Source organism: Ceratina calcarata, unplaced genomic scaffold (genome assembly GCF_001652005.2).
Source record: "Ceratina calcarata isolate Rehan_Ccalc_2016 unplaced genomic scaffold, ASM165200v1 scaffold87, whole genome shotgun sequence".
Classification (NCBI taxonomy): domain Eukaryota; kingdom Metazoa; phylum Arthropoda; class Insecta; order Hymenoptera; family Apidae; genus Ceratina; species Ceratina calcarata.
In genome coordinates, this window is record NW_017180051.1 from 273,511 (window position 1) to 300,399 (window position 26,889).

General features: G+C 41.4%; 1 protein-coding gene across 1 annotated transcript in view; it reads left to right on the forward strand.

Annotated features, from left to right (window-relative positions):
* LOC108631302 (discoidin domain-containing receptor 2) overlaps positions 1-26,889 on the forward strand; it is a 178,246-nt gene that overhangs the window by 125,669 nt on the left and 25,688 nt on the right. Inside the window, exons 5-10 of the mRNA XM_018035141.2 lie at positions 1,939-2,086; positions 3,392-3,699; positions 12,353-12,560; positions 22,476-22,815; positions 26,159-26,349; positions 26,594-26,778. Of these exons, the coding sequence (XP_017890630.1) occupies positions 1,939-2,086; positions 3,392-3,699; positions 12,353-12,560; positions 22,476-22,815; positions 26,159-26,349; positions 26,594-26,778 (1,380 nt within the window). The remainder of the gene's footprint in view (positions 1-1,938; positions 2,087-3,391; positions 3,700-12,352; positions 12,561-22,475; positions 22,816-26,158; positions 26,350-26,593; positions 26,779-26,889) is intronic.

The window sequence follows — 26,889 nt, forward strand, 5'->3', positions numbered from 1 at the left end:
TTTATTAATTACTATTAAATTAAACAATTAGTGAACTAACGTCTCATAGGTAGAGTTCAGTTTTATTTCGAATCTTCCTTTGAAAGTTAACAGTATCAAGCGGAATCGTTCGAAACGCTAGATACAGTAGACGGGGTAATCCAATACTAGTCGACAGAAAAAAGAAAGACAAGGCGGAAAAGGTATTTCAATAACCAAGCAAACAAATCGAAAGAAACGTCGTGTCTGTGTACGAACGAGTGTTGCGGGGACACAAAGGTATGGAACGGCGCGATGGGAATAGAGGCGGTAATAGTAGTCGAGGTCGGTGTTTAGTCGTACCGAAAAGAGACAGAGGCCGCACGATGCGATGGTACGGAACGTGTGTACGACCGTGGCGTCCGTGAGGGTTGGAAACGTGCGCAGAATGTGTCGTGCCCGCCGCAAAATGCTCTGTCACGCAACTGTGTTGCACGCTGGGTCGCACACAAGATACCGCGCGGCCACGATACACATCCACCCGTAGATTTATCCGCACAGACTGGGTGTACGTACACGTGCACGTGTATCCTTGGCGAAGGTGTGTAGCAACCCGTACCGTCCGCAGCCGCCCCGTACCGACGCGCCGGTAGCCGTGGCTATCTGCTCGCCATGGGCAACGCTTCGCGTGATCTCCTGAGACCGTGCACCCCTTTTCAACCTTCGGTTTTCCGCGCGCCGTCCAACGGCCCGTGCGCCAACGTCAGATAAACCGCTTATTTTATTCATAAACCCACAACGTGAAATCAATATTGCATTGCGCGCTCCGTACAGAGAGACGCGGAAACGTGTGCGAGGACGAAGAGAGAGAGACGACGAGGGGACTCGGCGGGAGCGCGAGAGGGAGAAGTATCTGCAATATGGTCTCACTGGCGAGGATCAGAGAATGCGGGCGATGGACGTTTAACTCAACCCTGTCTCCCTTCGTCTCCAAACCTACCACCCACGCCACGCATAGACCTCGGCGCGCCACCCCATCCCTCTCCCTCATCATACCTAACGTGCTGGAATGTGGGATGAAATTAGTCCTTAGCCCCCGCCTGATGCGGTGGAACGCGATGTCCGTCCTGTGACGGGATGTCCACGGCCCCAGACGATGGTATTCCAGTATGTGCCGAAGTGCAGAAACGCGTCTTCCGCGCGATATAAACGTCATCGCGTTGCGAGGGGGCTGCTTTGACAGGATACTGTGCCCGCGTCACGGCTGGCTCGACCTTGCCACAGACACGCGTTGACACGCGCCGATTATAGTATCCCCGCCACCCTCTACCTGCTTTCCACGTTGCGACAGACACGCGACGTTGAAAAATTGTACGGGGATCCGCCCCAGAAATTCTATACGTCAGAAATATGTCGCGTTACCACACACGTCGCTTTTTGATCGTTCCACTTGGGGGATTGAATGTGTGACCGAGAAATGGAAATTGTCGAACGATCGTAAAACTTCCCGTCCGTGTCGTTACTGCGAGAAGTTCGGCCAACTTGAAAGTTCTTTAAGAAGTGACGTTCACGTTTCTAATGAAGTAATTTAGTGGTTCTTAATCGGTGTTCCGTGAATTTAATAAAAGTGTTCCGCCGAAATTTGAAAATCAATCAAAAAGTAGATCAGTTATTAAAACGTTAATAGAATGAAAAGTCAACGTCATTTTTGTGAAAGGATTTATTACTTTTGCAAAGAAGAAACATGCGAATATATCTGCACGCTGTTTTTAACTAAAAAAAAATCATATGTCTCAAGAACATTATCTATGATTGTAAAATTGCAAGTATTTGGTAAATCTAAATATAGCAAGAAGAAAAGTGGCGAAAGTTAAGAATCACTGATCTAACATAAATTGACTAGTATTTGTAAAGAAACTCGAAGGTCAGACCGAAATGCTGGATTGCCGTGGCCTTTAACCGACGTTTCTATGCTTGCAGACAATACAGGGTAACACGAATACGTATTTGGAGTCCAAGCACGAGCTGGATCCGCCTGTGTGGGCGAGCAAGATCCGTTTTCTGCCCTACAGCCATCACACGCGGACGGTTTGCATGCGGGTCGAGCTCTACGGATGTTACTGGAGCGGTAAGCTGTTTGCACTCGACAATTTTCGTTCAACTTGCCGCGCCGCATCGCTTAGAATACTCGCCGGACTGTCCATTAACCCTTATGCCGTTACCGTGTGCGCAAATTTGCTTTTCACAATCTTGCTTGTACAATTATCCCTTTCTTCCTTTGATGAATCAACATCGAATTAAACGTTTAACCAAACGGAAATGTACACAACGAGCAATGTTATATTGCTGTTGCGGCTTGCTATTGCGCGTTCCCAATGCGTGCATGTTCAATTAATTGCGAATACAGTGCCTTCGGGCATTACGCATGAACCGTACGCAGGTTGACTAATATTTTTCCACGTCGATGAATTTATATTGTTCTTCGCGAGACAACGTTTTCTTTTAATTAGTACTTAGTGAATCCATAAATATTCGAACTCGTTTCAAAGATGAATAACGTGTTTAATAGTGGCCTTAACGAAATCATTTTCTTTTAAGTGTTAGAGGCTTTTCATGTTATACCGATTTTGCCGTTCAATTGAAAATTTTATATCGCAAATATTACATTTTTATTAGAAGGTCAAATAGAAAATTTGAAAATCCCTTTACTTTTTTCATCGACACATAGCAATTTTCTTTAATTTTCTATCATACATCGTATAGTAAACTAATTTCCCTAACGCTTAAAAACGAATGAATTCCTTAAGGATGTATTGGTTATACAGTCAATCCCAAAAGTTTATGCACTTTAGAAACGCATTTTTTAAAAAGAGATCAGACGTCGGAAGAACATTGNAACATCAATAAAATGCCAAATAATCATACTTAACTCATTAAATATCGAAATTAGAAGAAGAATGCACTATTTTTAATTATAGGGAATGCGTTTTTCTAAAGTACATAAACTTTTGGGATTGACTGTATAGTCAATACATCCTCAAGTCCAATATTGAAAAAGTTACTCAACTTCGAATCGTGTACGAGTATTTATGGCCTTCACGTTAAAAGAACATTCTCATTGAAACATTCATTGCAACTTTTCATAAAAATCATAATTTTCAGCTTCTCAATCTCTCGATCTCTTAAGATTCATTAACTGTGCCCACGCAAAGTTTGAAAATTAACATCATATCTACACGCACCATATTTTACCCGGTGTAACGTTCCACGTTATTAATCTTTGTCGCTTCTTTTCTTTATCGAACGACGTGCCCCGTGCCATGTCCCCATGCAATCGTAACAATGTCCCTCGACAAAGACCGTAGCTTTTACACGAGTCATTAAAAGATAGACCGCCCTACGGTGACTTTACACCTTGACCTCCTCGTCGCAGACGGCGTGGTGTCCTACTCGATGCCCCAGGGCGATAAAAGGGGTAATGGATGGGATTTCTTCGACACCATCTACGACGGACACTGGGACGGCGAACTCCGGCGCGGCCTGGGCCTGCTGACGGACGGCAAAACTGGCCCCGATAACTTCAAACTGGGATACTACGATAACGATCGCACCCAGGGCTGGGTCGGCTGGCGGAACGATACACGTGGACAACCGGTCGAGATCAAGTTCGAATTCGACAAGGTCAGAGAGTTCTCCGTCGTCCACATCTACTGCAACAATCAGTTCACCAAAGGTGTCCAGGTGGGTGTCCAAACGATCCTTAATTACCGATTTAGGTTAACGCTCGAATCGAATATTCTACGACTTTTAAACAGGGCTCGAGAGGATTAACTTTTATGGGGAAGTGTTCTCACATTGTAAAATCAGATGAGAACAGATAAGGAAATGTCCCTAAAAATAAAATAGTTCGAGTAGAAGAATTTATAAAAAAGAATATCAGACTTTATATTTCTATTTTAGGGGGCTAGATAGGCAGAGTAAAAAACGTCAAAGTTTTACCAAGACATGTTAGAAAATTTACGTGACTATCCTAGCTCGTTAAGCAGATTTTTTGCAAACAGAATTTTTTTAAAAACGAAGACAATTTTTTATTTCGCTGCCTGATTCAAAAGGGATGATTTAACTCTGATCGAATCTCGAACGAAATTCGAATCGTAAAAACGTCAGTAAATATTCTACAACTTCGAAACTTCGCGTTTCGGATCGGTGTCCAAAACGATCATCGGATATTTAATTAAGTTCAGTTATTTTAACGCATCCGTTTGGATTTAACGCGACCCGGGGAAAAGGATCAAACGTTTAACCCGTGACGTGAAACGAAATCTTCTACGAAGATCGTGAAATCGTTCGAAAACATCGGTACGAGGTTTGAATTCGAAAACGGGGTCAAAATAAAATTCCACGAGCACGTATATAAATCGTAGCAGTGAAATAAAGATAGAGGGGGAATTAAGAGGAAACAGGTTTCGGGCGTAATTACGTATCTACGCCTCCTACCGCCGGTGTAAATACACGGACAGGGTTTGGAATCGTTTACCCTCGCTTAGGCGACGTTATTCCCAACAGCCCCTGTAAGGAATGCGCAAGCAGCGTCGATCAACAGGCTTACCATCCGCTAGTTGTTCGAGATCCTTTTACCGTCACCTCCTTCTGGCTTTCTGGTCTTCCTCCTCGGGTATCCTCCCACGGTTGATTGAATATTCCGCTCGTCGCTTTATCAGTCAGACGCCGGCTGAATATAAATACAATCTGAAACGGTAATTCCGTCGGCGGAGGGTGGAGGTGGCCCGATATCACGGGAGCGTGGCTTATTGGCCAGATCGCGCGATATTGCTTAAAAGGCAGGAATAATCGCGACACGTGATCTCTGTTATTAAAGAGCGTACCGGGCGACTTTACTTTCATCATCGACGATCTAGCTTTCATTAGCATATGCTTTTAACCCGGACACATTTACGATCCTACGAATATTCCCTTTCCGCTTTCAAAAGTTGATATCACGCGATTTCCACTTTTCCTTTCAGAGATTGAATGTACAGTGGCTACAGAAAGTATTCAGACAGCTTTTAGGTTGTCTTAGTATTCGATCAAACAAATTAATTATCTATGGGATGGTAGAAGACTTATTATTATTATTATTATTATTATTATTATTATTATTATTATTATTATTATTGAAGCTTAACAAAGTTGAATAATGAAATTAAATGAGGTTCTTTAATCCTTATTGATTGCTTAACGAAGTTCAGTAATAAAATTAAATGAGGCCCTTATAACAGTTTTATTACGTCCGTTAATTATGGAATTTCACAGAGGTCATATTGAATTTAGTACACTCCGTCTCACAGATATTCCTCCTAACGAGATAAATAGACAATAGGATTTGTAGATATTCGTTTTCGAAGTTTTTCCAATAAAAAAGTTAAAAGTCGACGTTCACGTCTTTTTTTTAGCAATTTCTACTGATAAAAATTTTTACCAAATTCGTTTTACACATTACATATAAAATTAAGTCTTCTAGCAATCCACAAAAAATTACGTTGTTTGGTCGATATTGAAAGGAGTCCGAATACATTTTGGAGCCATTGAGCCATTAATTTCTGTATCCAGTTCTTCTCCGTAAATTGCAAACAAAAGTAATAACATCCGTATGTAACGATGTATGGAACATTTCATTATCGTTCATAATTATACAAAGATTTGACATTTTATTAATTACAGCTGAATAAATGGAGCGTACGATTGTTAGCATAAATAATTAATTTTAAGGTACGCCGATTGTTGCATATTTTAAAACTGAATAATTTAAGCATCCTCTATCGAATTTCGAGATTATTCGAATAATTATAAGCAACTGTTCATGTGTGTATAACACAAAGAGGTTTCAGCCGATGTTATTCTCAAAAGAATTTATTATAAAGGATCATCGTTAAAAAGCAAAATAATTACGCGTGTGCCAATAATTCTCTCTCGCTTTAAAATGCCATGCATTCGAGAGGAGCAGGTGGAAAGTTTGATTTTAATTCGCTTCGTTAATTGGAAAAATACGTCGGACATTGAAACGACAATGCAATGCGTTTATACTGTGCGGTTCCTTCTATTTAATTTTTTTTATGGAAGTTAGCGTAAATTTTATGTATGCATGCAGAACGGGAATCGTATAGAAAAGTCAGAGTGTGCAGATCATTTGTTACTACGAGTGGCGACCGACCGGAAATGAGTTCGCGAGCTCGCGTTATTCGGGCATTCTTCGTCCCGCCGCTAGGCCAATAATTCGATCCCTGGTATAATTTCCGTTTCGCAGCGATTTCGCGACCCTTCCGCGCATTAACTTCTATAATGTAATGCAAATACGTCCCTCTCTTCCTTCGCTCTCCACCCTTTGTCAGCCTATCTCGCAGATATCTTCCTCTCGTATTATTAAACACGTTAATATAACTCATAAATCAGATTGGAGAAACAGAACTTAGATGTTAATTCATTTGATTTTATAGAAAGAGAAGTGTTCTTATTTTTATTATAAAATCGTTTGTTCAACAATTTTCTTGGTCTCTGGGGTAAACTCGTATAATACTCTGGGGGTAAACTCTGGGGTAACCCCTTCTTGTTCGAGATTACTGCTTATAATCTACCATACATTTTGTATCACATTTGAATGGATAATATTACACTCTTCATTATTTAGTGGTTGCATATTTTATATTCCTCTAGACTGTACATTTTCACCCTTTCCATCACATTCTTTACTTTTAATGTTACTCATTGTTGTTGTATTTCTTATATCTACTTACTCCGAACTTTATTTCTATTTTCATGATAACTCATCAAAAATATATTTCTATATATCTGTCTTTTTTTAACATTCTAAATATATTATATGACAATATAAAATCTGACAAATATATACATTTCGGTTTTTCTTACTCTCATCCATCCATGGTTATGGTCCTATCTATATGTATACTTAAAAAAAAATCATTATTAAAGCGTAGACTCAAAGAATTTGTAGAAAAACTGTGTCTGGCAGGACATGAGAAATATAACATTCATCAAAACTAAAAGCAGAAATCAAATTTTTAGAAACCAAAGCAAATTCCTATCTGGATTTTATTTCCTAAATTGACTTCACAAATATTTCATTTCGTAAAAATGTGGAATCCAATAGAAACAGAATTTTTATACAAATATAATTAAATGCAAACAATTCACGGGATCAGTGAAGTGACTTTTTTTCTATGATATTTTTCCTATGGTAATGATTAAAGAAAATAGGCAATGGTTATAACGGAAATACTTGAAACGGCAATACCACGGCTGGCAGGATGCGTTTTGGGATGCTCGAAGGCAAATCCGCTTTACACTCGCGAGTGTTTTGCTCGGGCGGCGTGGGGCATTTAAAGATTTGGCGGTGCGTGCGGTGAAATATGCATGGACGATTATCGAACAGTACCGTAAATGGGGAGTGCCCGAATTTTGATTCGGATAAAAGCGTGCGAGTATTGCGCCCGTTTCAAAGGCAGAAGATCGGACCAGGTTCGAGGCGGTTGCGTCGTACAATTTTCAGTCGATGAGGCCGAATCCCGTGTAATATTAATCAACGATATTCTCGTTGATCAAAAAATCATTTTCGTTAATTGTCTCCCGTGATTATTCCTCGATAATACAGCAGCGTCCGACGCGAGCGTATTTCGTTGACGAACAATTCGAAAGTTTCATGCATCACTGATGACATTTTCTACGAATAAATAAAACCGTTTAATTGAAACGTTCGACCTATACCGAAAAATGGGACAAAAGTGTATTTCCCGTATCAATAATTTCACGTGCTACCGCGCCAGGAGGCCGTCGATATTTTATTCTGTGCCTAGAGGGAAAGGAGGAAAAATCATCGGTACGTTCCGGCGTACTCGCGCGCAGCATTTTTCGAGGCAATTAATGCCGAGCGAACCGGGAATAAAAAAGAATCGCAGGCGTGCAGAAAAACGCGTTCCCCGCGGAACGCAAACAGGCGCACTGGCCAAAAACCGCGTTTGCGTTTCGATTCCATGCGGTAGCAGTGATCGCGAACAACGGGTCTTTCCCTAAACGACCGCACCAGGTTTTTTTGGTTAATTCTGAGCACCTAAACGAACCCGATCGATGGATCGAAAAATCGAAAAATTCTAAAACAGTAGAAAATTAGATACATTAACAATACAAGTTGTTTTGATGTCCGACGTAGATTTGGAGAAAGTATCTGCCTTGGAATGATAAAAATTAGCATGAATGATCATTCGACTGATCGTATTGTAATAACTAGACTACGTGTTTTATTATATTATACTTTTAGAGTATTAGCGTTATGAAAAAATTCGAAAGTTCTGTAAATAAGGCCCATAAGTTTATAAGAAGAAGAAATAATAAAGTTATAACAATCATTAAAGCTAATATCAATCGAGAAGGTCAAAGGTCTCGAATATTGCAGTTGCTAAAGTTATCGTTGCGATGTGCAAGCTCGCGCACCGCAAGAGAGCGAAGAAGATGGAATATTAAACACAGAGAGGCCAGAAGCACGTTGACAAGCGCGCGACAAACTATAAACGTGCGGCACGCTCTTTGACGCGGCAGCCCTCCGAAACCACTGCGCCGGTGCTCTCTTCGTCGTCGAGCTTCGAAACAGAAGCACTCGAATAACCGATCGTCCTCCAGATTCCCTTCCGCGTCGCCAGGTTTTATATACAGAGTGACCCCGCGCGCTACCGTGGAGCTTCGCAAGCTCATAAACCGGAACCCCTCGCACAATGGCTCTGTCGGGACTTCGCCCGTGGCGCATCTTTGATATCCAAATAACATTTTCCCCTTCGACGGAAGCAGCCAGCGAAACGTGCCAGCTACGGGCGATAATAGACTGCGATACGAAACTCTGCCTCCTCTGTCTCCTCTACGCGTGAAAACGGCTCCGTTTCACTACGAAAGGGGCGGATAAAAAGGAAACGATGCCGCCTTGAGAGGCACCAAATTAGCTGCGAACAGCGCGCAAACTTTGTAATTACTGACGGACTCTTTCTGGACACCGTATACGTACTTCGGAGCGGATACATCCTTTTTCATGAAGCGCTAAATAATTTTATTCCCTCCCCGATTACGACTTAACGTTCTTACGTTAGTCCTGCTTATTGCATACGAAGTGAAACATCCAGGCGTATAAAGGATCATGAAATCTCAAGCGAGAGTAACGAGATCACTTTGGTATTTTCCTGTACACGCGGAATATTGGACGTAGCAATTTAATAAACGTAACGACCGAGAACGTCTGCGAAGTCAATTTACTTATCCGGCTGAGTCTTATGGAAAAGGGACGACGACCGGCAAACTTCCTGTCGTTTGATAAGATCTTTCACTGACGGCGTGCAAATACCTCTCCTTGGTCGCGTAAGGGCCGAAACCCGGCCGTTCCATCGTTACTCGTCAAAGTGCATAAATTTCCATGATTGCATCGCCTCAATCTCCTCCCACCTCCCGTTCCCGATGCACCAGTCCTCCGTGTCAATTTTATTTACGAATGCTCTTTCCTACGGACTCCATTTCAATCTCGCCCTGTGTAGGCGTGTTTCCTTTGACGGACTCCAACGCGCGGCTTGTAATGCATAAGTCTCGAGCTACTAATGGCCGAAATGAGACGGGTACTCGGATTAAGCCTAACTGCGTACAGGGTGTCCCAGTATTGATGGTACAACCGTGAAGAGGGTAATTGTACCTGAGAAAGTAAGTGAATAATCTAGAAAATTTATCCAACTGGTTGCGTACTCGGAGCGAGAAAATCGATTTTCTCAAAGACAAAGTTTAAAATGAAGAACAGAGTAATTCATATTTTCGACTTATGTTCTCATGTACAATCACTCCATTATACGATCGATACTAGGACACATTGTACATTCCAAATTGCTGCCTCTCATCATTTTTTAAAGCGACCATCACGGTTCTTGTTAAAACGTAATTGGGACAGTGGACTGTTTCGTCTATCGAACTGTAAATTGTGTACAGACGACAGATTGAGGAATCGTGAAAGTACCGATAAATCGATACGAGCGGGAAACAACGGTATAGACGATGCGAAAATAAAACCGGTGAATGGGTTTGGAGGAAAGCATTTTAAAACGTTTACACACACGGTGCGCGCGGCGGCGGCGGCGGCGGCGGCGGTGGCGGTGGAATGAAATAATGTTGCTCTTTGAGCGTAAGTCTCTGTTTGCGCGAACACTGCAGATACGTTTCAGCGAAAACCATTTCCCGTAGCCGAGGGAAAAAAAGGCTCGCCAAGCCGAGCCGAGCCGGGCCAGGCTTCTCCATTTCTCTCCGTTGAACCGTACTGGAAAAAAGGGATTTACTTCCAGATCAGTTATTGCGCTTCATCCGGTATATTATATCGGATAAGCCGCGCGGCTTCCGTCTCTCTGCATCCGACTCTTGCCCCGTGTACGGCGCACGCACACACGTTAGCCTTTTCTACGCTTGTCTCGCCGAGTTTCGATTGAATACACGACATACGACCCGGTGTCGACGGACCTTCTCGTCCACAAAGAGAAAGGGGGTGAAGTAAACGAGTTTTATGACGATCCCTCCGCCTCCGACAAAGAAACACGGCAAAGCGACGGATACGGAACATCGATATCGATGGCGGCGGCGAGATAAATGCCTCGCTCGCTTTCTATCTTTCCCTCTGTGTCCCATCGACAGGATATCGTTTCCGGCTCCCATCGGGCCTGAAACGAATCTTTCGTAATTGGATTTACATGACGAGAATTACGATAACGAAATCTTCGGAAGCCGATTCAACGTCGGATCCGATCCAGATGTTGCCCCGCGGTTGTGACAATCGCGTTATCGACTTTCGGCTTGTACGCCGCAACCTCGTTCGAGGGAAGTTTTCCTTCTGCTGATAATTCTATGGCCTGTGAATGTGTCGAGCTTCAGATATGAATCCTTGCCGCGATTCAAATCTCTTTGCTCTTCATTTAAAATTTCACTTAACACGGTTTCTATAAATTGTATATTATTTAATAATTCTGTATCTAATATCGAAATATAGATCGATGTCATAAAGTACAAGTGGAAGTTTGACTAATTTTGATTTACATCACTTCCATAATGATTAGTACAACTATTATTGAACAGTTCTTGTCGAAATGGAAATTTCTCTGCTTTTTATTTAAAATTCCATTATTTTTGGTCAATTTTGGATGGATAGCATTGACAGTCTACCTTATCGCGTAGCTATCGAAGTCTACCCCCTTAAATGGCGATAGTATTGACTGGTCGTGTAGCAACAATTATAAGTCTGCGTATTGATTGACAATTTTGTTTCATCGTGAAATTAACTAAATTTCCAATTAACGCGCGTTCGTCTCCCGGGTCTGCCCGCGATGCGATTCGCGTTATTATCCACTTTTGATTTTTATCACTCGGCCTCGCGTAGGAATTCAATTTGTTCTCTTCCGATCGACAGTTTTTGCCCGACGTTTTTTGTCAAAACGAAATTCGATGGCTGCTGCAGATTTTATTCCGTCCGATAGCCTCAATTTTCATCTTCCATGTTTTTACGCGCGCTTTTATTATACTAGTGGAAAAAGAGGGAAACGGGGTAGCAAGGGGCGTATGGATCGTAAAATGCTCAAGCTCAAGATTATATGGACACATCCTCGATACACTAAGTAAAACCGTCGACCTCGGATAATATCCCTGATTTATGATCAGACCCGTACCCTATCGAACTTCAGGGACGCATTAAACTTTTATAACGTCCTCAAAAGTCCTACGTACCTACGACTTTCCTTTCTCCATATCGACTCTCTCACCTCTCGCGTCGATCGTATTTTACTTTCTTCCTAAATCTTCACCGTCGAGAAGGAGAGAGCTCCTCGCGTCGACTCTATCCATCAACGTCCTACTTCGTCTACGTCTGTTTTATTTTGTCTACATATACGCTGGCTTATTTAGGTTTCCGATCTGTTTTAAGGTTATCGCAATCAATCTCCCCCGAAGTTGCCGTCACTCTGATAAAAATGGATCTTTGCCTTAGCTGCTCTTCTAATATGCAGAATCTTTGTTTCCCAACTTCCATCTCTCAGAGGAACTTTCCAGTCAGATGGAAAAATGTATCACGCTCAATTTTCGTTAAATCAGAAATCGTCTGTTGCCTGAATATGAGAATAAACGAAAGTTTCTCTTTAGATCTAGAATACATTTCACTATCCCTCATTTTCTTATGACATTCATTATATATATATTTTCATATATATATTTTCATTCATTATATATATATATATTTTATATATATATTTTATTTTTTCCAACATACATAAATAAACGCCTTCTCTTTATATAATAACAAGATAAATGGTATTTTATTTTCCAGATATTTTCTCAAGTCGACATACTATTCAGCATCGGCGGCAAGTTCTACACTGGTGAACCAATCACGTACACTTATATGGAGGACAAGATCTTCGAGTCCTCACGAAACATCACTATCAAGCTGCACCATCGAGTAGGCAAGTACGTGAAGCTGAGGCTCCACTTCTCAGACAAGTGGATCATGATCAGTGAGGTGACGTTCGACTCTGGTAAGTGGAAACTCGTTTTTCCTATTGTCTGCCAATATTTCCAGGCACCTACACACCCTCGTTCACAAGTTTTACCACAATTGTTTATTGTCTATCGAAAAAGTCTGACGAATACTTCAAATTAATCATCAAAGACCATTACAAATGAAAAATTACAATAAATTATGTAATAAATCATCTGATAACAATTCATACAATAAATTATAAATAATTTTAATAAAATTGTACTCCGAGTGAAAGAGAAAATGTAATAATAATTTGAAAAGCTTTTTTACATGTCAAAATAAAAGGAAGCTGATACAGACTGTAAATCAGAATTTCATTCATAATTACTGACATAAATAATTTTAAAGAGAATTCGCTCTGATTATTTATTAAAATATTACAAATTTTCGAGTGTTCGTTCATATTCTTGTATCACGTCATTCTGTTGCACGTATTACGATATGTTCTAAGACTTATGGACGGGGGTGTACCTCTCCGCGCCACACGATGTATCGTTCAATCTCTTCATCGAACCATTCTGAAGTGTCGAACGATGAAACGAGGCTACGTACCTTCGTTCCCAGTTGCGAAAACAATAGCCGTAGGGGGGAAAAAGTTCTGTCAGCGTGTCGCGCAGCCGACCGTGGAAACTTAGAACGAAATTTTCTGCTCGTGACGCAAAATCGTTTTGCGACGCGCAGACTTTTGCCGGTGAACGACACGCGTGTCCCCGTACTTTATTTATTTTTGTAATCCCGCACGTTTCCGAATTGACGCGATCCTCGTCCCACAGTTTCTGAGCCTCTACCCAGCCAGCCAGTTTTTCAGACATCGGATATATGTACACATCAAACCATCCAACTACCGTCAATCAATCATTGCGAAGCGAACCCCGTATGTATAAACTGATACACGGTAATTGACAAGCGCTTATTATATATCTGTCAGTCGGACGATTTCGATTAGTCGTACACAATAGTTCACGAACAAAAAGGAAGGAACGAAAATAACAGATGGATGAATTCAACGGAGGGGTGAATCGCAAATCGAGCCTTGCTCCACAGCCACTGCTTGTTTTATTATCCATTTTTTTCTATATTTTTCTGCCACGCGAATGGAAACCAAGCTTCGACTTCGATTTACACTTCCACTCTGAAATCTTGACTTCGTGCTGTCAAAATATTTGATGAAAAAGATTTTACAGCTCATACAACCTTAATTTCTTTTTATATATTTGAAGACCTAGTTTTTTAAATAAGGTATGTGAAAGAAATTAAACAAAATTGCTGTTACTCTGTAGAGAAAAGATTTTCATTTGGGTCACTAATGAAAATGTGAAACATGCTTTTTGCAGACCTAAATAAGTAATATGTACAAAGTTTAATCGATATCGCCTAACGTTGCTACAAATGATTAAAAATCGAGAATGGACGAGGAGAATCACAGGTTTTGATTATTTTCGGCCTATAACTGGAATGAATCGAAAGATTTGACGTATTTCAATGCTTGAAGCGTATCCAAGTTATTAATCGGGGTCACCTTTTAAAACAATCTCCTGCCTAAGACCACATGAAAGCTTCCAATCGCAAAATAATTTCAATTGGGAAGCTGTTTGATTCTGAAATACTTTTACAACGTCGTAAGCTTTGATAAACGGTTACAAAACTTGTAAACTCGATCCAGCGAATAGGTTCCGTTCGATTTAACGCGCGTTCGATGGGAACCGTTCTGCGAGTCGGGTTTAGCCGTATTTACGCAAGATTCTGCATCGTTCCTGAATAAAGAGGATTTATAATAGAAACGCGACATCCGAGGATTGTTGAAAAAGAAACAAGCGATGGAAACTCACCCGATCCGCCGTATCGACGCTAATACGTTCCTCCCGGGGAACGTCTGTGTTTCCTTAAATAACGTTTTCCTTCGACGAACCCCTTCCGCCGTGGAAACAACTTTAAATAGTCTTCGCTCGCATTGTTCGTATCCTTGAATGGGCTTTCATTTCGTTTCGTTTCGCCACTCGAATTAGTTCATTTTTCCGAGCGATTAAATCGAGGAACCGGCCCAGGTTCGACGCAGTCACGGGAAAGGAAATCCAATTAATTCGAAGATGATGTACAAACCGGCGGAGAAAAACAAGAACAAGAAAAAAAGGATAAGGGTGGGGACGGTAGGAGTAGGAGCAACGGAGGAAACGGGGAATGGTTGGGTGGGGAAGAGGAGGGAGAGAGAAGGGATTAAAACAAGCTTTGGCGTGTTCGGTGGAAAAGGCACCGAACAACAAGAATGAAACGCGCCAGAACTCTCCTCGTTTCCAGCGAGCGACTACGGCTCTGTGAAGAAAAATTCTTTGTTAACCGTAGCGGGAGGGATTAAACGCAACGATGCTCGAGTCACCGAACAATTGAACAGGAGAGAGAGCCCGCGGTCCCCTCCTCCCCGTATAAACCGTGTCACGAAACTCGACTTCCGTGCTTTATCATTTAACCCGAGAGCGCTTCTAAATAGGCATCAAAGACGCATCTCGTGCGGAAGAATCGATGAATAAAAACAGAGAAACGGAGACAAACGCTGAACCGCGCTGGCCTTCGTGGAATCGCGCGCGAAACGATCGCCTCGGACGCACGAGCGCCCGTTTTCTTTTTTAATTAAATGTATGGAACGGGTAAATCAAAGACGACGCGTCGTCAGTCGCGGCAAACGGCTTAGCGTTATGCATATACGCCGGGTATTCGTTACACAAAGGACCCTTTGTCAGCGAGATTTGCCCACCTAACAACAGGTTCATAAAGTGGGCACGGAACTCTTCCAGACTCCGTTCCGCCGTTCGCTGTTTTTCCGTCTCAAAGGATGTACATGGAACTGTATGGCAGACAATTTTACCGGTGAGCAAATACCGGCTGCCTGGAAAATATGGAAGACGTACCTGGGTGTAGAATCTTTGAACAGATGGGCTGCGGTAAAGCTGCGCCTACGCTACGTGACAAGACGTTGTTATAAAAGTAATCAAAATACGTTGTTTAAATTATCGTTATAACCGTCGGATAGAAAGGTTGAAAAACGTGACCTTCACATTTTTCCTTACCTTTTTACTTAATTTCAATTTTTTCGCAATCTATTATACAAGTAATTTAGTAAACTAATCCTCTTGACTACTAAAAAAAACTCAGGTTGTTTGGTCCAATTTTACAAAAGTTATTCAATTTTAAATAGCGTGTGTTCAGTTTTGCTCTTAACTGTATGTATGTAGATTTTCATTCGAGGCTATTCAAATGAAGAGCACTGTATTTCTGTAACTTATTACAATAATTTATTCACTTGCCTATCTACAGTATATTACAACAAAATGTAAAGTCACTATCGGTCTATCTTTTAATAGTATTGCATTTCGAAATGATATGTATTTTTTCTACTCATTTTATATCCAATTTTATTCATTAAGTATTCAAAATCGGATCTTTTGTTTGAAGTTTAAAACTTCCATCAACTCGAAATTCACTTCAGTGTCGTTATATTTCGGAGCTAATAATTACGGCAGTAAACAGAATTTTCGCTCCGGCCTAATTTGTTTTTCTAATGAAATTACACAAGCAGCTGCTGCTAAAACGTTTTACGCCATTATGAATAATGAGATCCAAAATGTTTTAAGAATTCATTACAGTAACATAGAAGGACTCAGAAATCAATCAATGTAAATCTATCATGAGAGGATTCTTTTAATCGCGTTACATCCTTTCACGTGTTCTTTCAAAGGAACCCCGAAAAGTGTTATTCATGCAGGTGAGCGGACCTCGAAACAAATTCGAAAGGATTCATCGATTGAAAGGATAACTCTTTTGTGTGCCCTCGTTGCTAATGACGCGCCAGACTGATACTACTTTATTTTGACAAGTCCGCCACCCCATCGCCGGCAACCCCTTTCGTTACCCTCTCCAGGCCCCCTTTTAGACAGATAATTTCATACGGATCTCATTCGCGTACTCTGCGTGAAATTCGTGCTCCTCGATTCGGGTCCCGGTCATTTATATCCGAAAGAAAACGAGCGTCGGAAAGGGCAGGGACGGTTGAAGGGAGAATGGAAAGCAGGAAATAGCAGCCGAAGAAAAATGATCCCGGTTTAACGACGCGCCCTACAAATGTAACCGCTGTGTGACTGATGTCCGCAAATAATTCCTGTCCGCGGGATGGGAAATCGTTCTCATCGCGCAACACCTGTCGCCCCGAATTGATTATCCATAGAGAATCCTTCGTCCGAAAAAGTCTCGTTCGAAAATCATAATTCCTTTGAGAATTATAAACGGTCTTCTGTCGCAATTTAAATCGTATCGTGAAACATTGTCGTCGCGAAACGAACCTCTGAAAAGACCTGAAAGCGCTTGAAACGGCAGGACGTGGCAGTCGAGTTTCGCGAGTCCTTTGAATGTTCGCGAGACGCCTCATCGATGGCGGAAGGGATTCGTTAAAAAGTTTATCGACAGCCCACCCGTTTATTTTCTCACAATTTCTTTAAAGACAATCGTCGACCGTTAAGCACGTCGACGAGAAAAGAATGGAGGACAGGAGAATACTATTATAATAGCTGAAGCCGGTCCTTTCAACTCTCTCCTTCGTTTCTCGTCGTGGTCCTGCAGGGATTTCTCTGCTCCTTCTTGTTCTCTACGAGAGACGTAATTGGACAAGGAAATACGAGAAGCTGGGCTGTGGATCACCTTGCCAGGTGAAGGTCTATCCCGTTTCCTTCTTTCCGCCTCTCCGGTTACCAGTGGCTGTAAAAATGATTCACCGTCCAAGATCGCTCATCCCGTTCGTTAAATATTCAAAATATCATGTCGCAGGATTGATGTATCGGGAGCATTTCAGAAATCGTCGCCGACGATACAGTGCAAAACACCGTGCGGCGTCTGCGCTCGACCATTAATTGACAGAGGAACGAATGGCAGCGAAAAATTCTCCTAAAACTTATCTCGTTAATAATTCCATTACCGAGACACCGACGCGACGACATCAAGATTAAGTCGCATGGATCCGTGGGAAGAGCTTACAAATAGGGGACGAAATTAATCGAGTTCACCCCTTTTCAAACAGCCGAGAACTTTGCGTGAAATCTGCATTGTCCCTTATCGTTCATTAGCCTTTTACGTTCTTCTTAAACCCTCGGCATTTTATATTCAAGACAGAATCAAGTGAAAACAAGTAAGGAAAAACAGTAAAGATTAATTAATGTACAGTTTTAATGGTCGAACAAGTTCAGTGGTTTTAAATACGATGGAAGATCAGTGGACAATGGACGCGATATCGGGCGGTGAACGAAGGTAAAACGAGGGTGGACGTATTAAGGCAACGATTGGTTGCGACGTCTGACGTGTTCGAAGTACCGGAAGCATCCTTTCGCCAGACAATTCCACGGTGGCCGATTCACAATAGCCGACAACGTTCGATTAAGCCGGACCCTGGCCGAGCCGTCGTTGAAAATGAGGTCGAACATCGGTGATGTTCGCGTCTCCATTTCCGTTTCCAGACGGTAAATCAAAGCGCTTTTAAAATCTCCTCTCTTAACCGGCTTCCTTTATTCCTTCCCTTCAGTCGGTTTCCTCGCCGGCGAACGCATCGCGGGATCAAGGAGCGCATTAGTTGTATTTGACGTCGAGCGTCAGCTGCACGCGCGCTGCACGTGTAACCGCGTTGCAACGAGCCTGTTGCACGGGTCGCGGGCGGAGAGAGACGGAAGGAAGGAAGGAAGGAAGGAAGGAAGAGGAGAGAGAAAAGAGAGGAGCAGAGGCAAAGTGAGGAAACCGCGAAAGAACGGGCGGGGGTGAAGGCTTCTTACCGAACCAACTTCTACTTTCTCATTGATTTTATTTTCATTCCTGCCCGAAGAAAGGCATCCCGCGCTGCATCGCCGTGGTGCACGATGATTTATACGCGGAAGATCCACCTACGTAAGTTATGGCCCACCCTTGTCGCGATCGCCCAGCATCCTGATCCGATCGTAAATCTGGCTACTACTGTACTGCTCTCTCGACGCGCATACAATCTACGTATGCGCGCAGCCACGGGAGAGCGACTCTGTTATTGTTTTGATGGCGAAATAATCGCGGGGCTAGACGGCTGCTATAATTAAACGGGAATTCGGTATCGAGGGAGGTTGCGCCGAGCCACTTCGGAAAATATTTAGTCGGGCCACAGTAATATATGTACGCCCGCCTCCGACTCTATTTCCAGACAGCAATTTACTGAGCCTTTTACTACGAACACTCTACCTCGAATTAGATTACGTGATTGTTTTAGTCATTTCTACTGGTTAATCATTTTCGGGAAATTATACGATTTCTAATTGAAATGTAAGTCTCGTGATTAAGAACTTCATTGTAGAGACTTCACTGTAGAAACTGAATCGGTTTGTTGCAGTTGTCTTATCGTTATGCATTATTCATCAGACTTCTTAATTGGAAGCCTATTCATTGAAACATCGTATCTCAAAATCTTAAATACATTCTTACAGTATCTCGTTTTACAATACGTTCTTTATACAGTGGCTCACAAAAGCATTTAAATAAGTTATATGCATATATGTATAAACTTTCATGAAAATCGGTGAAAGCATAAGAAAGATGGATACATTAAAACATTTAATAGTTGTTCAATTTATTTCAATTTCAAGTCATGAAAACCTGTGATTTTCTTCATTTTTAATTCTTGTTAGGTCGTAGGTCGAATATTAGTCAATTTTTATGAAACAATCTTTACATTTCAAATTTTTATCAGAGAACCGAATAAAAAAAGTTAAACGTTAAGTTTATAATATACAGAAAATATTATGTTGTTCATAAAATTATTCCGTTTTGAAAGATGTTTTCTGAGCCACTTTATTCTAAAAGACTTTTGAACGCGAACGTTAGCTAATATCGCAGTGAATGGAGTAGAAAAGCGTTCGATCAATCGTTGGCGCGACGCAGAGCCGATCAAACGCGCGACGAGTGTAACGAGCAGGACGTTTCAAAAATTTAATTGGAAATTCAATTCCGATTATGACACTCGAAGTCCTTTGCACGCGCGTAACCGTGACAAGAATTTAATTGTTACGCAAAAATTGGAGCGCTGTTTAACGCGTTGTTTAGCGCGTTTTTAATTTGGATCGCCGAGTATCAATCGACACGCCGTACGCCTCTACAGAGACCAGCTTTGCAAAAGACAGAATTGTGTTCTCTGTAATCACGTCTCCTGGAGTGGATAGAACCAATCATTATCGGAGATTTGTTTTTCCCTCATATAAAAGAGACTCCAGGTACAATTACAATATAATTTTCACTATTCCGTTACCGTTGTATGAACCGTATCACATTATGCACATGATTTACATACATTTTAAATACGAATGCTGAAATACATTATTATCCTGCATTTGGAATATCAATATTTAATTTAGTACATTTCACATTATGCCTTACATGTATAAAGTATTAAATTGTTTAAGGATGTATTGGCTATATAGTCAATCCCAAAAGTTTATGTACCTTAGAAAAACGCATTTCCTATAATTAAAAATAGTGCATTCTTCTTCTAATTTCGATATTTAATGTGTACGAAGTTTATTACAAACTCTGATTCTAATAGTCTACTGACTGCTCTAGAATTTAACAAATCTACAAACCCTATTGTCAATATGATTATCTGTGAGTATAGTGAAATTCTTTAAAATAGATTTGACCCTGAAAATTCTATTTGTACGAGTCCCTTCCTATACAGGAATTCGAGGTAATGATGTAACTTGTGAAGTTGCTAAGGGGGCTACAAATTCGAATCATATTTCAAATATTCTTAGTCTCCACAAACAAAGTTTTCAGTCATACAATATTCGAATAAAAGAACTATGAAACTCTAATTTTATCTAGTTATGAGGAATATTTGTGAGACAAATCCTGTGTTAATACTTGACAGAAAATAATGTCATCTATTTTTTTTATAATACAAACAAATCTAATCTAATGTATCTGAAAATAAATAAGAATTTTCAACAAAATTCCTTTCTTTGATATGAGCTTACGTACATATATTAATTTTTATCTCAGTCTATTCAAGTCAAGAATACACGGATTTTAGAGTAGTTTTTATAATAAAATCCATAGTTTTGTTTATCACCTCGTTGCGATCTTTTTCTAATGGTCAGTCGTTTCTATCTCGGCGATTCGTTGAATAAAATCCTTTCAGACATTCGAGCAAGGTAACGCGGGTGCAAAAAACGTGTGGGTGGTGGCGCGAAGCGAGAACGAGCGACACGCGAAAGTGGGTAGTCGAGGTTTACCAGGCTGCGCCGATGAAGCTCTCTCTATCTGGACCCATGGAACTTTTACGCCGTCCTCTCTCGCGGCAAGCGCACCGGGTATTCCGTGGATTCCTGCCGGGATTATTCCAGACGAAACAAAGCTGTCGCCACGTTTGATATCGGCTTTTACACAGCCTGGCAAGCGTCCTGTCTCCGACGATTCCAACCCCCTCCTCTCACGACGAACCGTTCCTCGCGCATCCCGTATGAAATCTGATATTAAACATTCTTCGCGTGGCATTGGGGGGTTAAACTGTGAAAAGGGCTTTTTTGTCTCGCGCTGTAGACCACCGTCAGGTGCACCCTTTTCTCTTTCTCATTCCGGGTTCGGTAGCCGGGCAATCTAACGGGAATGAGTATGCATGCGATGCAAAGCAGCCGGGCTGCAGGTGCTGTTGACGAGAGCTAAGGTGGTCGAAGAACGAGATTTTCATTCTGTTCTGTTCTGTTCGCGAATTGGTAAATATGATTCCACCGTGGAAGTGATTTCCATGGAATTTATTGACCGACCTTGATTAAGGAATACCTAACAACTGGATGAAACAGGATCGTTTCTCCTATCAGCAATTCTGACGACTTCTTTCATGCAATTAAATTGTGTTCGATTTCTTCCAAGGTGTAATACAATCTTTCATAACAATTACTTAAAGTTGAGTCGTTAAATAAAAAGAAAGACAAACCGTTTAAATTTTAACAGTTATTAGGTATTACATTAATAAACTGTGCAGAATTTTAGAAATTTTGCACGGCTGTTAACCTTTAGTGCTCCGTTGGCTCCGCTACGCATTTGTTACCGTCGACATTGGAAATTATGTATTAATGTAAACAAAAAATCATGCAAGATCCTTAGTTTTCCGCTTGTCAATTGAGAAATGAATTTCACGCAAGGAGCTTCACGCGAGCGGAAAACGCGTGTGTCGCGTCTCCGGCAAGGAAAATTCGTTCGACATCCGTTGAGTTGGCTACAACAGTAGAAGTCCGTCGTGTCTTTCACGACGGGATGGGCTCGAATATTTTTATTCCAACCGTTTCGCTCTCGAGGGTAGTTTTCCCGGCTCGAGGGACCGCCAGGAATTATTAAAAATTCCGGTTCGGCGGCGCGCGCGCGAAAGATACACGCCGTTGAACGAGACGTTAATTAGACAACCGAATCGCTCACTGCGTTTCAATCAAGCAAATGGAGATTCTCGAACGATGGAAACTGTGCACGCTTTTTTTTCCATCGGAACAGCCGCATATAGGTTGATTACGCGCTCTACATGCACTCGAGTACCTTCTTCCCGTTTAATGATTCCGCGTTTACCCGCTCGTACGGCCGGTGTGTTCATGTTTTTCTGCCCCAAATCGTTCGCGGCTGGCGAGGGCGCGTAGTTAGCGCGCGCATTACGCATGGTGTGGCCCCATAAAAAAAAAAGACAAATTCCCGTTTGGCTCGAATCCGGGGAAAAAAAGAGGTATAAATAACGTTGGAACGGAACGGTGTTCGTTTTCCGATATTTTTTCCCAATGTCTTTGTTCCCGGTAACGGTTTGAGCTATCGCCACCGGTGAACGTCGTTTTAATTTCATACTTGTCAGGCCACGAATAATGCATTGCCCGCGATTGTTTAGACGTGGCCCATGGTAACTTCACGCCGGAGGAGGCAGCGACGACCGAGTCGCCGATTCAGAGCGACGTATTCGTGGAGAAGAACGGCGCTGCGGAGGGCGAACTTCCGGTCTCGACGGCCAAGCACGACGACCCGACGTACATGGCGGTCGTGATCGGCGTGCTAACCGCCGTGATCCTTCTCCTAGCCGTGGCGATATTCCTGATCATATCCAGACACAGGCAACGAAAGTGTTTCGCCAGTCCCATGACTGGCAAGGCCCCGTCGCATCTCGGGTCTACCTGCGCCACCGTGGAAAAAGGAGCTGCGTTGATGGCGTACACCTTGGAAGACGACGAAAGGTAATTTGCAACAGAAATAAATATAGATTAATTAAATTTTCGCATGCAATGACCGAGAGACGAATTTTTTTTATCTATGATTTAATTTCTTTTTATTTTAGCCTTTTCTAAACCTTTTAATTATTATTATAAAATTTTATACTTAATATTAAACAATTTATTCCATTTCGAAATGCATTCGAATATTAACTGGAGTCACCGTTAGCGAATAAATCTGTAAAGTTTTTCCTTTTCATGGATTATTCTTGTATCGACAAATGTGAAGGGAATCGACAAATAAAAACAGTTGATGCATTCAATACCAGAACGTTTTTTCAACGAGACAAAAGAATAAGATAAACAGTAGGATCTGTTTGTATGAATTAAGTGAAAAGGGGAAAACATTTTGTTACGTTACACTATTGTTTGTTTGGAATAACCTGCTCGCACAGGATATTTCGTGCAAATATTTGAAATAGAATGGATAAGGCTAGGATACAATAACTGGCGCCGCGACGACCAGTTACGATGAAAGGAAACGGTGTGGACACAGAGGATTTGCGGCTTTCGCTGTTATAGTAAATATTATTACTAATAATATTAGCTCCCGAGATAGGCCTACGGTTCCGCGTCGATTCATGTCTACCTTATGCAAACATCACGGTTTATCGATTTTAGGTAGCTTGCTTAGGTATCGACGGCACAGTGTTTGCGAACTGTCGGGATGAAACCCAAGGCAGATACCTGATAAAATTATTTTACAACGTTACACCTTATTATTATCATAATAAAATAGAAGAAAATATCCGTTATACTGCAATAGAATCTCTATTATACAAATTAATTGGGGGAATAAATATGTTCAACTAAGAGAATTTTCGTATAATAAAACGAGCTACAACAAGCTCAATGAAATGAAACTAACTGTAGTAAAACGTTTGTTTCTCAACATTAGGGTTAATGGAGTTACAATTCTATGAAATTTACCCATTCATATAATTTCCCAATTTCGTATTATGTTTATTTCATACTAAATTATTACATAGATTTTATCCTAGACAATCAAAAATACAAATGTAAGAACAACTAATATACATATTTACACATAGTAGTATAATAGGAAATATACTGTCCATGTAATGGAATGTTCAGATAATACAGATTCATATAATAGGGTGTTCCCATAATGGGTGTTCATATAACAGAGATTCTGCTGTATTATTAATACAAAGGAGTTTCAGTTCGCATCAGGCGAATTATAGGGTAAAATACGAGTCAGATCACTGATGGAAACATCCCTACGTAGAAGGCATACTTTTTTAACTTTGCAAGTATTCTCAGTACTCCATAAGGACGGAAGCCAGCTTCCAATAAACTTTCCATCCGTCGTGCTCGTTAGTGGATGTCCAATAACGCCCAATAATGTACGTCCTTCGGCGATATATCCAGTTTGTATGGCACGAATGTCTCCAGACGAGATCCTCGAGCTCGTCGTAACTCGGGCGTGACCTGCGCGTTTCAACATTGATCTTTCAACCTTGGTGCCGCTTTGTGCAAACTGATATTGCCGTTCCCAGAGGGAGAGAGAACGAGAACGAGAGCGAGGACGGTCCTAAAAGGGAACGTGTAGCGAGCGGCTTCGAGTACAGTGCGCGTACGAACGTTTTACCGTCCTTTGACGAATATCTGACGTGCACTTAAGTAGAACACCGAGTAAAAAGTATCCACTCGAAAAACGATGCACTTCCGTTGCTACAAAAGATGCTTTAAGGCACCTCTCTCGTTCCACGCTCTCTTCAACAGACCTCTCGTTGTTCTATAACAATTTCCACACAATTCTCAACTCGCTTTCTCCGACCATCTGACGGTCACGGTCATACCTAGTTTCAGTAAATTCTGTCGTGTTGGCATCTAGGTCTGACTTGTCACGCATTATACTACTGTGGCGGTTGGTCGCTGCCACATGTTCTTTTAGATCTTCTTTTATTGCTATCTTAAATTAATAAAGGGATATTGCTATCGACTGGGAAATATTTTCATATAAGGACGAAAAATGTATTCCCGTAAACCCATATTTTTTGCTACTTTTATGAGTAACATTGACAGTCTGCATTATCACGTAGCTATCGGAATGTATGCCCTTTCCGTTGTATTATCTCGCTTCGTGTCTTTTACAATTAGTTTTCATTCTGGTTTTTGCACTCTTGAATACTTGGCAACCGGACTCGCATGATCCACTCACCTGTCCTTTCAGTATGTTTAACTTTGTCTTCATTTTCTTGCCTACGATATTTCAGTCGTCCAGGCCGTTGCTTTTTGCCACTAAGGGCCTTGACGACCACTTTCATTCATTATTACTCTTTTCCACTGTCCTTGAACATTCGTTTTCCCTTCCTTTCGTTGATGCATTCTGTCGTTTCTATGTCGATTCTTTTTATTTTTCGCCTCCCTCATTCAGTCGATTTTTCAACCTCGCTGAGCTTCCTTTAGTTGCCGTTAATTCGTAGACCGAGCAAAGCTATTGAGTATAGCAGATTTATATCGGCGACTATTGATTGGATTAAAAACAAGTCACCAAACGGAATCGTTAGTTTATACCTTTACCCTACACTACTTATTGTTAGACTTACGCTTGAGGTCTGATCTGATATTGAATGTACTACTGACAGTCTTCGGATATCGCAATTTCTATCCATTTTGAAGAACAAATTATAACGCGTTAAGTATCCAGCCTTTCCTGTTTTCCTTTCTGTTTAGTTAATTATTTTATTAACCATTAAATTCTTTAATAATATTCAATACAATTTTTTTATGACAAAAGTAATATTTAGGCACATTCTTTTATGATCTTCAAATTATTAAAAATTTATTAATAAAAGAATATAATATTTTAAATTGTATATCGTCAGTCAACATTGACTGAAACGGCCTGAATGAAAAGTATAACGTGTTAAAAAGTACGAAAACAAAAAATGGTTTATATGGCTGCATTCTAGAAAGTCTCATCTATATGATTAAAAAATGAACTTCTTATACTCTCAGTTTTCATGCAATACCTCATTTTCCTTAAAATCATGCATTTTTGCAAAAACCGCTATTTTTCGGAAACGGTACGTAATACAAAATTTCTGTTCTGAAGTTCTACACGAATCACATAGTAGATATCGCAAAAAAAATTTATATTGCGCAGTGTAATCCAACTGTCTCTTATTTCTGAAGAGACAAGACATTCTGATATACTAAGGAAGGTGGTTGTTGCGTGTTTCTCCATTTTCAGTCATGGTCTCACGTGGCACGTTCCAGCCACACGAATCCCCGCGGTGACCAGACATAGTGAAACGTGTTTCCATTCCCTGTTCACTAGATACGCCGGTGGCTCGTTGCCCACACTGCCGCGGGACCTGGGGAACCGTTTTCTGGACATAGTGAAGCTCGACGACTACCAGGAACCCTACCAGGCCCTGAAGTACGCGCCGTACTACAGTTACAGCACTGTCGTTATGGAGATGAAAGACATGATGCTGAACAACAAGGGCAGCAACATCAATCACTCAGGTACGCTCCGTCCCAGCACTTCGTTCAGTACACTCCGTACGCACGCACGGTACACGTTCCGTCGTATATTTATACACTGGGACGCATTAAATCGGTGCTTGTTACGAGCGAACGCCGTTACACGTACGTACCAAATGTATGTAGCAAACAACAAAGCATTCGCCTGACCGCAATCAATACACTGTGCTCCCCCTTTGACTCTGCTGTTTCTACACCCGTTCCTCCTTTGCTATATCATCCGCAGCGGTGTACGCGAATGGTGCAGTTGACACGTCGTACGATTATGCGGTACCGGAACTCGGCACGGTGCCCCTGCTCAACCAGGACGGCACGGGACGCGGTGGACCTGCCGTTTCTACCAGCACCAGCGATCAGGACAGCATCTTCTCCAAGACATCTTCACGCGGCAATAAGACTGAGAACAAAAAGGTACGTCCCTTGATTTAATAGTCTTGTATCTAACAGCAAGATTCTATACCCAATCCACTTTGTCCTGAAGTAGATTTTACCTACAGTGGAGTCCATAAATATTCGACAAAA